At 35.0% G+C, this 13,489-nt stretch overlaps 1 protein-coding gene across 4 annotated transcripts in view; it reads left to right on the top strand.

Annotated features, from left to right (window-relative positions):
- The window catches only part of LOC128983700 (WD repeat-containing protein 11-like), a 221,408-nt gene that overhangs the window by 149,192 nt on the left and 58,727 nt on the right, over window positions 1-13,489 (top strand). For all 4 annotated transcript variants that reach the window (XR_008489894.1, XR_008489893.1, XM_054403102.1 and 1 more), the window contains exon 20: window positions 439-607. Coding sequence is in view for 2 of the 4 variants with exons in the window: in XM_054403102.1 (XP_054259077.1) it covers window positions 439-607 (169 nt within the window). In the remaining 2 variants the exon portion in view is untranslated. The remainder of the gene's footprint in view (window positions 1-438; window positions 608-13,489) is intronic.

The raw sequence follows: 13,489 nt of genomic DNA on the forward strand, positions 1-13,489 counted from the left end.
TGGGAAGAGGGTTTTGTGGGGGATTTTATGGGGTAAAAATTGGTTTTCTTAACTTTTGACCCTCAAAAAATAAAATTTCCCAATTTATCTCAAGACCTTTTTAAAGAGTTTAAAAATAAAAAATATAGTATATCAAAGTGTTTTTGTAGGGCGGTAACGGAGAAAAAAAAAATTAATTTAAAATTCCCATGTTATTATTATGGAGAATATTGTAAAGTGCTGTAGTTTGCTTGTTTTCGGATATATTTTGATCAAACTTGGCAAGTTTCTTGATTTTATACTAAGCTATTTAATATTCAACCAAAAACACACACTTTATTAGTTTTCTTGTAGCAGGAAACCTTGGTACCCTAATGTTATTTTAATAGATTTAATTTAAAATCAGTTAATTCAGAAAAATATAAATTTGCTTATATCTGTATTTTCATTTGAACGCAGATGTAAATGAGCAAGTAGAGATGATGAGGATTGATGCTCTAGAACACAGTGAAGCCTTCACAGTAGACCAGTGTCTCATCACAGCCATTCTACTCAGAGACACAAAAGCTGTTTCTTTCTGGACGGTCTGCAAATACTACCTTCAAGTGACAGCTGCTACATCTCAAAGGTTAAATAAGTTAATAATTAATTCATAGGGATAATCATGTCTAACAACTGCCTGCCTGGACTTTGCTGTGGCATGAATCTGATGTGATTGACTAATTTACATATGAATATAAAAAGTAAATTAAAATCTATTTTATGCCCTCATACATTGATTTTCATGACTGATTTACCAATGAAATATAAATACAAAATCCATAAACAGTAGAAACTCGTTTACACGACCCTCAGTGACTTGACAACCTCAATTACAACTGTACTTTTTAAATCCATTTGAAAAAGCCATAACACTCTATGTTAAATTAACCTCTATAATACAAGTACTTCTACTAAAACAACCTCAATAAGACACATTTTTTCCAAATCACAAGGCAACTCAGAACCTCTATGACATGTAATTCTGAGAAGTCAACCTTGATATCATGACTCTACATATCTATATGAAACAGATCCCACAAGAATTTGCCAAAACGGATGTTTTGGAGGAAATAGTGGTGGGTCGATACCAAAATTGATCAACTCTAGATACCGATACAGATACCTGAAAAATTGATTCTCAATACCATTTCTTTTATAGTTTTACCAAATTTTCTGATTGGATTTGTCATACAACACCAACCTCTGTCTCTATGTTCTTCCATGAAGTATTTTTGAGAAAATGCAGTGATTTTCAAGTAAAGAAAATTAATGCTGTAATGAAATAATCTAACCAGCCAATTTAAGTTTAATCCCTTCTAAACACATTAAATAACTACCATATCTAGAGTAAATGAAGATCTAACAACAACAAATCTTTAAAAAATTATTGCTTTAACTAGAGGTGCAAAAGCCTGATTTTTTCAGTCAAGGGAAAGTCAAAGTAATATGGTGATCATCTCCAACGGCCGTGTGGACATTATCTTTGTCTTCCGCGGTCACGGAAACGTCATCGTTGTCTTGTGCGATCGCAGCAATAGCGGTAATTTTCTGATCGGATGAAGTCGCAGACGAGTCGTGTATCGGTATCGGAATCGACTTTTGACAAATCAAATTTTTGATTCTCAATATTGATACCAATGTCCAAGTAATACTTACTTGTTATACTTGTTGTCTTAATCCTTGACCGAAGTATCTCGAATAGATTGCGTCATTATACTAATAATTACAAAATTATTAATTTACAAAACTTGCTATACAAAATTTCAAAAAACTTAAAATTTTAAAACTTAGGCTGTGGTATGCGTGTCTGTTATTTTAACCCGGCATTAGAGGATCTTTAGACAACTCGTCAAGACTGTACAGGGTCCTATTAGTGAGCGAGCTCTTCAACTCGGTCTTGAACGCTGTACAGTCAAGGTTCCTTAGGCTGTTTGGCAGGGAGTTGTAGATCTTAATTGCCGAACGAGGGTATCTCCTTAAGGTGTGGCTTAAGCGGCAGCGAGGTATATCAAGGTCATGGGCCCTTCTTATTCCATACTCATGCCTATCACCACGTGTCTCAAAATCACCCAGGTTCTCCTTTAGCAGGACCAGACTATTGAGTACATTCTGGCTCACCATTGTGAGGATATTCAATTCTTTTAAGTCGGGTCGGCAGTGTTCTCTAGGGCCTTTAGATGTAATCACTAGAGGTGTGCGGATAGTGAAATTTCATTTCGGATCGGATTCGGATCGGATAGTTGAGGCTCGGTTCGGATCGGATCGGATATTGGGAGGTTCGGATTCGGATATTATCGGATTCCGATAGTTCGGCGCGGTTATTAATAAGCTGCATATGTATTTTTATTTTTAACCTATAAAACAATGTAAAGCTGTGTAAATAAACTTAAATGACGATTTTGAACTATAGAATTTCAAATTAGCCAAGTCCACAGTTTTCTCTCTCTTGAAAATCACAATTCACAACATTTATTTTCAAAAGTTGGTTGCTTGAATTAAGTACACTAGCAGCCGAAATCTTCACACAACACCTTAGCTCAGCAGGACTGATGTCAAACGTTTGGGCTTGTTTACTTGAGGTTATGTTTTATCTTGTTTCCTGGTTCTCACAAGCCAAGGAGTTCAATCTCAAGTTTATTTTCACATTGTATTTCCTTACGTTTTTGGAACGGATTATTGGCCTTATGTGGCATTTTGCGGGTTTGCCAAGTTTAGAAAACATCACTAATGCACTAAGATGGGCTCACGATTTGATGTTGGGCAATTAGACTTTATAACTGTGTAAAAGGTGTGTATCCCTTAATTTATAAATTGCATTCTACTTATTCACTGCCAAACATAATTAAGTAGAACCTTGATGAACCGAGAATTACACTAGCCTACATAACTTCATTACCCCAAGTAAAATACCAAGATAATTTTCATAATTGTATTTGAATCGTATAATCTTAGTTTGTTAAAATGGATTGTATGTTCAACAATAATTGCAGTCCATTATTGATAAGCAGTATGGTCCCAAATGATTGTTTTTGATTTTGAAACATCACAGTTCATTTGACAAAATTATAGTTGAAGCACCCCAATGTCAAGTCACGCTTGTGCAATAGTTTGTTTACAAGCTTTCTCCAGACCACGGGGAGGGAAGGGTCTGATAAGCCGTCTATTGTTCACCCCCAAGAAGGTCCGACCCTCATTAGTGCCGCTCGGCTGCACTCAGTGGGGAACCCAATACCACAAATCAATCTTTTAAATGAATACAAATATTTGATAATAATTGTTTTATTAATATTCACCTTGAAATTTCAATAAATTTGGTGTAAAATTTGACAAAAATCTGTCATTTTGACCGATTATTAATACAGTGCCAAATACCAATAAAGTAGTACATTCATTGGTAATTAAATAATAGGTAAAAATTAAGATTTTCGTCAAGTTTTACCCCCCTGCTGTGCGCTATGTCACAAAAGCTGATAACGACATGGGTGATTAGTAACCATGGCAACTTGTTGAATGCGTGATGAAGGGAAACCCAAGAAATAGAAGAACAAAGAGAAAGAATAACGACGTTGTTATCTTTATACCCTTTTTACAATTTCCGTTATTGTTATCTTTATGTAAGATTTTATGATTTTGTTTTATAGGTTTATAAAATAATTCTTTTTAACTACGGGAATATCAATTTATAATTTATCAATGTGCTTCTCTTCTGAAACAGCAATACCGGATGCATAATAAAGGTCAATGACCTAAAATATCACGATTGTGCAATATTGTATTTTGATGTTGAAATTAAAATCACGACAAAAGTTTGTATATATCCAAGGTCCTATCGTTTAATCATTTAATATGTGCACAATCAATGCTAAATAATCGTGGTTAGTTCTAACTTTATCTATAATATTAAAACGAAACAGTGTTTTTTTTTTATTTCACGATTCTGAATCAACCACTCGACTGATTTTCATGATTTTTGTGTTGAAAGAAAGATAATTTTGAGAACTAGGGAATGTCGAAGCCATAATTTTAGTTTAGGGTCCAAGTTTTTTTAGAAATAAAGTTTTAATTTTTAAAAAGTCTAGCAGCCGACGCTAAGATTCTAAATTAGCTTTTGGCATAAAATAATTTGCTTAACATAACAGCTGTAAACATTCAGCTTTTGTGTCACGAATTCAGCATTTGGATAAAAATGCAATGACATACTTAGGGTTGACTTATTTATACTATGTGTAATGCTGATCATTGATTCGTTCAATTCTTCGGTAAGAGGATGACAGATTATTTAAATATACATAGTAAAATACTAGGATGTTCAAATTATTCTTTTAAGTAATCTTTGTAATTTTCGGTTTGTTTTAGTGCAATATAATTTGTTTTAACTAACAGCTGGTTAAATATAAAAATGCTCTATAGAACTATGAGGTTATTTTATTTACTATGATTTTGTCATTGATTATAGGAAATAAGTAAGATTAGTAGTCCACCGAGATTAGTAACACCATCGATGTATACAAGTCGAGGCTCTGTACACGAGTCTTTAAAAAAAGGATATGCAAATTATTTTACTGCTCAACTTTTTTAGGAAAGGGTAGGAAAATCACAATTTTTACATGTTTTAATTCATATTGGTGGCTTTTTGTTTACAATCAGTGTTTTTGAATGCTTAAACTTTGTTTGGATTAGGCCCGGAAATATTGATGTCATACTATATGTTGTCGTTTTTACTTTTCTTTGTTTACACTTATTTATTTAGCAATTGATGCAGTGAAATTGATATGAAGGATATTTGTGGACAATTCGTTTAATGAGGTCAGGACACCAACGTTATAATTATTGGATGTTTTAGTTTTATTTTAGGGAGTTTCTACTCAGACCTACTGGAAATTGTGTATGGTATTTGTAATTGTATCTGTAGGAATTGTATTGTGGTGATATTGATTATGGAAGAGACAGGTATTCGATGGAATTGGAAGGTGATATCGTTGACTAGGCAATAGGCATATACACTTCTCAATTGATAATTACTCTTTCTACTGTAGGCTGCAATAACATTAATTTGTCTTTATATGTAAGCTAGCTGTCTTGAATTATACACAGTTTTAACTGACTACTCCCGTACGTAGGACGGGCTTACACCTCGTTTTTTATTATTCAAAGTTTCTACACAGTAAGACAATCCAAAGTCAAACCGGGCAATGAATACCCAAAAAACAACGTATCTTGTCCTGTGATTGGAATACCACTCGCCGGCCAGTAGGGGTGGGCGAGTACTCGACTGTCGAGTAATTACTCGAGTAGTTGGCAATACTCGACAGTCGAGTCGAGTAGTTAAAGATACTCGTGACTCGAGTCGAGTAGTAGACGTTACGCCGATTTCGTTATTTTCATTGATATTTGACAAATAAATAGTAAGAAAGGAAAATGTTTGAGTTTTATTTAATCCCTTAACCCCTTTAAATATTGACATACTAGGCCTACTAATAATCGGCAACCTAGACATCGCTTGCGTCATCCATTTCACTGACAGCGACAGCGCCGACAGCTGAGCTGACACTGGGTGATAGGCAGTGGTGTAGGTGTGCGAGTGTGATGCATCGAATCCCGATTCGATCCAGCATGCATCAAAATCCCGATGCATCGATTACGTCACGATACAGCTCTACTAGTAAAAAGGGATGAGTCGATTATCGTCATCGATACCACCGATACTTGGACATTGGTATCGGTACCAAGACTCGATTGTCAAAAGTCGATTCCGATGATACCGACAGGGATAAATATTTTATTTTAACATTTATTTACTGTATAGCTACAGTATTAGTTTTGTAATCACGGTTAACAATTTTCATAGCCAACTTAGAAACTATCTAGTTCAAAACAGCGACGGTGCCGGTGACATTGTTTAGCTTCAGCATTGCACAACACAATCTACGAATCTAAATTTCAAGATGTCAGACTCAACTCAAGAGAACCGGCGAGCGAATGTCCCGCCAACACGAAATTAATTATACTAAACAATGTCTGTATCAATAAGTCAGACATTTAGATGTATTATTTTTATTTTTAGTACAAAATAAATAACCTAAACACGTCAAAATTTTCAGTTTAATAATCCCTGCATTATACGCATCATTAGAAAAATTATATTCAACCATTAAACTTTAACATCGTCGTTTGGTTAGGCTTGCTTTATATTGCGCAAAAAAGTAGATCCATATTTTGTTCTGTACTATCTACTGATTAAAGAGTTTAGTGAAGTTTTAAGTGCTACTATAACATAATGTATTTCATTTTTAAGAGTTGTTAGCCTCCGGATTACGTTTGAATATTTATAATGGTTTAAATACCTGCATTCAGTAATCCAATATGCTGCTTGTGGCAACTATAGTTTCGGTTCACAGGGAACCATCTTCAGGCCGTACAAGGCGTCGTTATTCACTTCCATATATGAAGGTCGTCATTTAATAAATAAGTACATAGAACACGAACACACGAAAACGCACATTGATACGAACATTTAACATTAAAAATACCGAGTACTCGGGAACACGAGACAGGTGACGCGACCGGGTGGAAGTTGTAGCTCGAACTGGTGGTCAGTGGTCTAACGGTATGACGTCAGCCATTGTCTCCTTATCACTGCCGGCTCGCATTCATTCCTTCTCTTCTCCTCCCCCATCCAGTATTTTGATTGCGGTGTTATAAATGGAATTCGATTGGAATGAGAGTTTGTCATTTAAAACATTTTGACCATCTGTTTTGACTGCCTTGTATATTTCAAATTCTTCATAAGTGTTAATGGTTGATCGGTCTTGGGAAAGATGTAAAACGTCCATATTACTATTTATGTTTACATAGTTGTGGTTGAGTGAAATTAAATGCTCTGCGAAATTTGAAGTTTGTGGGCCTGTAGTTTTCTTGGGGATATGTTCTCTGAACCTCTTCTTGAAAGAGCGTGAAGTCTGTCCGATGTAATATTTTGGGCAATCGCTACAGTTTAATTTGTAAACCCCAGACTTGTCATAAACAGTGGAATCCGTTTGTTGCCGCTCTTTCAATAAGGATCCGAGCTTGTTTGTAGTTTTAAATGAAACTGTTAATTTCTGGTCATGACATTTTTAAAAGTGTGGCTTAATGATGAACCATACTTAGCAGAGATATAATGTTTCTGATTCGGGGCTTTAGAGGTTTTATTTGAGTGTTTGTAAATTAAATTGTCTATTAAACTGCTGTTAAAACCATTTGCAACCGCTATGTATTTTATTATGTTGACTTCTTCTTTATAGTCATTATCGCTCATTGGTATTGAGAGCAACCTGTGAACAAAACTATTATATGCGGCAATCTTGTGTGAATGTGGATGGTGTGAATCTGCATTGATTGTCTGGTCGGTACAAGTTGGTTTTCTATAAACTTTGAATGAGAATTGGTCGTTTTTCTTGGTTATTGTTAAATCCAAAAAGTTTAAGGAGTTGTTTTTCTCTTCTTCAAGCGTGAATTCGATTTTTTTATGCATATTGCATAAATATTTGCATAACAAAGATAACTGTCTGCTGTTGCCATTGAAAAGAACGATAGTGTCGTCAACATATCTATAATAAAATGTTATTTTCTCTCGAAAGCGGTTGGTATCAGAAAATAGATGTTCATTTTCGATATGGTTCAAAAATATTTCTGATAATATACTGGAGAGGGGTGAACCCATTGCTAAGCCATCTTTTTGGACATAGAAGTCATTTTGGAATCTGAAATAGTTTTGTTTTAATACAATTCTTGTGAGGTTAATGAGTTCATCTATTGCATTTTTAGAAAGTTTTGAGTTTTTTTGTAGGTTTTTATGTAAGATGGCTATTGTTTCTTGAACTGGTACGTTGGTGTAAAGGTTAACTATGTCAAATGAAACTAATTTTTGGTTTCCTTTTATTACATGATTTTTTAGCTGTTCGACTAATTCAATGCTGTTTTTTATACTATGGCTGTTTTCTAATACTATTTCCTTCCTAATAACTTTGTCCAACATTTTTGCTATTTTATAAGCAGGGGAAGGCATGAAATTGACGAGGGGCCTAATTGGTATATCGGGTTTATGAATCTTGGGTAAACCTCTAAGAATGGGTGCTTGGGGATTCGTAACCTTCAATACATGAATTTCATTTTGTGTAAGTAAATATTTACTTGAAGAGATAGCTCTATTTATTTCTCTATTTATTTAGCATCATATTGGATTACTGAATGCAGGTATTTAAACCATTATAAATAATGTCTTTATTGAAAAATATTATAAGCCTTAGTCCGTGTCGATTTTGTAATGTTATAACAAATGGTGAGTGTTGACAATAAAAGTATGTAACAACAGCTCTCAGGTCAGGGTCTCATTGGTCAGGAGGCGTCAGTGCACTACCATGTCAGCCAATCGACTTTTGTGTTTCAATGGAGCAAATGACGGATTGCTTTGACATCGTTTAATGTTTTATTGTGGGTGGAAAGGGTATCGATAAATATCGTGATTCGAGATCCGATATGTAGGACGTGTTTGTTTATAAATAATGAGTATTTAAGTATAAAAAACTAGGTTACAGACATGTTCAAAACTTCGATTGTTCCGATCCATTGTTGACACCCCTACACGGAGGTTATAGTGACGTCGTGCATAAGGGCCAGGCAGCAGTGTTTCCATTCGCGGGATTATTATCCCGAAAACGGGATTTTTAGACCTTGAGCGGGATTAAAACGGGATGCGGGATTTTCGGCTGTGACGACTATTTTTATTTTTTCCATTTAATTTTAGAGAAAAACTAACTCAAATTGATTAAATACTGTAGTAAAATATAATAGTGATGTTAAAACAACTTTATAAACATGATACGTCAAGTATTATACTAGGTATTGTACAAAAATAATCATGCGGGATAAAACGGCATTTTTCACAATTTTAAAGCGTGATAAAACAGGATTTCTCGACCCAGTAAGCGGGATTATTGTTTTGGTCGTGTGTCGTGTGGAAACACTGCCAGGCAGGCCGGTTCACAGTGAATCCACTATGCCGAACCTTGTTCTTGGTATAATCGGGAACATAGTCAAACACTTTTGTTACTAAATAAAACTATAAAATGTTTGTTAAAAGCACTCTTTTGGTCTTTTGGAGATTTTAGAAAAAGAAATACAAAAACTGACAAATGACTTAGATCAATACTTAAAAAGTAGGGATGGACGAGATTGGATTTTTAGTTCGAGACGAGACGAGGCGAGATTTTTTATTTCTCATAAAATTTTGAGACGAGATCGAGACGGGATTTCCCTTCTCATACACAACGGGAAATACACGTTCAAAATTTTTACCTGATTTTGTAACATTGTTAGATGACTGTTTAAATACAAAAATAATGATAATAGGCAAGAATATTTACAATATTTTATTAAAAAACATCAGCATAACATTTTTTTATTAATCACGCCTAACTTATTAAAAATGCCTACGATTAGAAAACATAGTGATATCAGTTAGGATAGAGTTCAACTTATCCTAAAATAAAATAAATAATAAAATAAAAGCAATATTAATTTTTATAAAATAGTTACTTGTTTTGACTTTTTATAGTAATAAAACATTCCTCACACTGCTTACACTTAACAAAACTTCTCAAATGTTATTAAAGTAATATTATTTAAATAATTAAAGTAATATTTACATTTAAAGAATTAATTAAATAAGAACGCCTTCGCAAAGGAAACGCAACTACAACACGCTCCTGTATTGCGGGTATTGCATTGACTTTCTGCAGGCGTTTTTAAATTTAAATTTTTTTTATATTTTTATTCTCGTCTTGATAAAAATCTCGGCCTAAAAGAAATCTCGTCTCGTGTAACGAGATTTAAAATTTCCCGAAATTTCGAGACTTGACCATCCCTATTAAAAAGTTAAGCCTATTTTGAGAGGAAACTTTATTAGATCTCATCATAGTCAAATTCAAACATTTACAGTATTTCAAAATAACACTCTTGTGTAATGGAAATCTGCAAGCGACTGAGGCCGAGGGTGAGGGAGGGCACGTGAACCAGGCTTTAGAACAAGGGCAAATTCTGCCAAACTTTCTCTTTTCCTCCCCCATGTCCCAATAGACGGTGGGTGGGGCTTCACACAATAAACAGTTCATTCATTCACAGTAGAGAAGAGTTTTTGTGGCAGTGACGTATGTCTCTTGCCTCTTGCCTGCTCTTCAAGTTCACACATCTGGACTTCTTTAAAACAATTATAAGTGATAATATTTATTAAAAATAAGTGAAAAACTGTTGACATTTTCAAGGAAAAAAATTTAAGAAGTAAAAGTGTTAAAAATTTTGTTTGATTAGTTATTCTGTATTTCAAAAATATCCTCATTTATGATTATGTTTTCAGCTAGACTTGGTGACTTTTTCATAGTTAAACAAATTTTGAAGATATATAATTAGTGAGAAAATGTCATTATATAGGAAGTTAGTTTTTACTCACTTGGGGGAAAAAACTTACCTTACAAAGAGTATTTGTAGACCAAGATGTAGGCTACGTAATTTAAAAAAAAAATTATAAACTAATGAGTTAACTAAGACAATTTCATGGAATTTCAAATAAATACAAAATCTGAGAAATGAATTAGATAAATACTTATAAGCCTATTTATAAATTAGAGGAAACTTTATTAGATCTCATGCTTTAGTCAAATTCAAACATTTACAGCAGGCCTATTTTAAAATAAACACTTAGTTCCATATTTTTGCATTTTTTTTTTGCAATTAATAAAAAACCTTTAACACCAAAATATAAGTTTGATACACATACATTATTGTGTTTTTTATATGGTATAAAAGCTTTTAACCAGGTCTATTTTTGGTGAATTGAGAAATGCTTTGTTCGTAAAAATGAAGATGTAGGTTTTTTGCCACAGCTATATGTAAAATAAAATTGTTGATTTTCTCGTGAACTACTCGACTCGACTCGACTCGATACTCGAGTATTAGGGCTAATTACTCGACTCGACTCGACTCGACTCAAAAAAACACTACTCGCCCATCCCTACCGGCCAGTCCTTTAGGTTTAGGGAAGTAGTGAAAGTCTATATATAGCTTCAAGGTCTTACGTTGTGTTTTATACTTCGATGGGTCTTACCCACCCCTTCCCCCTCCGGCCCTACTTGACTCACTACCCGCGTTCCTTTCGAGGTCATTGCCCAACCCCTCCCACCCTTCTATTGTGTTGCCTTTCTATTGTTTCTATTCTGACTTTTTTTCGGGAAACATTAAATCTATTGTTTACGTAACATCACAGTAGTAGGCTAGATTTTTCTACTTTGAAACAGTACTGTAAAAAAAACTACTACGCAGCGCCCCTAGTATCAGGAGCGAGACAAGCACGAGTTGACTTTCATTTGACCATGGTAGTTCTTTTCTGCTTTATGTCTGTTCGTTCCAGACGAATCTAATCGTAAAGCAAAACAGCCGATAACGACTAAACTAGTTATCGGTATTGCATCATACGGCTTCTTTGCCGTTTGCTGTTAGGTCGTTGGAAACGTATTGCTGTAATTTTGTCCTGGGAAACTAATAGTGGTTATGGAGATTTAGTTTTCTGTCCAAAACGTCAAAATATATTGTCTATCCGAAAAAGTCGGATATATAACGGATAGTGTCGGATATTGAATTTGGGCTTGGTTCGGATACGGATATCCGAACCGAACCGAATCCGACCCGATTTTTCGGATATCCGCACACCTCTAGTAATCACCCTCACAGCTTTTTTTTAAGCAAAAGTATTTCATAGCATGCAGGGGAGTGTCCCCAGAGCACTATCCCTTACATCAAATGGCTATGAAATACAGGGTGTTTTTAAAAGAATGCCGGGATTTAAAATGGTAATTGCTTGGATACTTTTCTAGGTAACTAAACGTTTTATACGTCAAATTGAAGCTAAAATAACTAAGTTTTGTAACCCGTGTGGCAAGGGAGAAAACTTTTACTTTGGCATGCGTAAAACAGGTGAGGGGTTATAGGCCGCTATTGTGACTCATACGCCTGATGCCAGTCGCCAGTACGACGTTTACGGCGCAACAGAAGGCACAGATTGTAATCTGTAGTTCGCAGAGTTTATATCCATTGCTAAATTATACTAAATTTAAAATTACTTGATGATAAAGAAACTTTTAAGCTGGTTTAATGAGTTGAGTGACACCGAAGTGTTTTGAAAAGACATTCGCCTGGCCGGCTATAAACAAGTGATGACATAGTCGAAGAAATCTGACAATTCTGAATCAGAAGCCCAAAAAAATCGATTGCCCAATGTAGTCTTCAGTATAACAAACCTAAATTGGTCACCTTATGATGTTATCTATAAAAGATGGAGTCTTTGTGCCGAAAAGATTCAGTAAAGACATCAGATAAACTCGCCGATCGCCCTAAGCATACAGACTTTGCCAGTTTTACACTATACAAGATTGATGAAAATCTGAATTTTATTAAATCATTCCGAATTGTATGAAAGAATGAGAAAAAACTTTATTCTTTTACCTTCAATTTGACGTTTAAATCGTTTAATTATCTTGAATAGTCCCCGAGCAACGACCGTTTGAAATCCCGGCATTCTTTTAAAAACACCCTGTAAGGCATGGATCAGATAGGTCTTAGTGATTTCATCTCGGAGTCTCCTTAATAGATAGAGAACTCTAGATAACCTAACACATACCTTATCAATTTGGTTAGACCAGTTTAGCCTAGAGTCCAGCCAAAACCCAAGCAACTTAACAGCTTCCTCATGATTAGCCCTCGACTTGAGGGTGCACATCAATGATTGAGTATTTTCTTCGTTTATTTTTAAGCAATTTGCAACAAACCAGGACTTAGCCTCAACAAGTAGCTTGTCAGCTGTTTCTCTCAACAGGGTAATGTCTTTCCCTCTAGTCACCAAGGTGGTGTCATCTGCAAAGAGGAGGGTGCAGCCGTTTGACCAAAGGTCATTTATCATGATGCTAAACAATAGTGGACCTAACACCGAACCTTGAGGAACGCCATGGGGGATACCTTGGACATTTGAGGAGATTCCATTCACTGACACAAGTTGTCTACGATTTTCCAAATAGTTCTGCAGGGAGCACAACACTGCACTACCAATACCACATTTTTCAGTCTCCCTAAAAGGATGTTATGGGAAACAACATCAAACGCCTTATTCAGATCATATAACCTCAGCATGACTGAGTCATTACACTCGAAGGCTAATTATTTCTGACGTGCAGACTTGAGGTTATCAGTAGCTCCGGTTGTCCCTATTATTACAGTATTTGACTTCTGCTTGTTCCTGTGGTTGAGGTTCTGCGTAGTTCTTTCTGAATCAGTTGGTCTTAAATTTTAAATTATTTTTCACCACATTAGAATAGGAAACTCGAGATTCGGTCGATACTGGTTTATTTCCTCATTCCATCATTTTCGTACAACTTGATTCCAT

Source organism: Macrosteles quadrilineatus, unplaced genomic scaffold (assembly GCF_028750875.1).
Source record: "Macrosteles quadrilineatus isolate MER2022 unplaced genomic scaffold, UCM_ALF_1.0 Scaffold_1__1_contigs__length_201487025, whole genome shotgun sequence".
NCBI lineage: Eukaryota > Metazoa > Arthropoda > Insecta > Hemiptera > Cicadellidae > Macrosteles > Macrosteles quadrilineatus.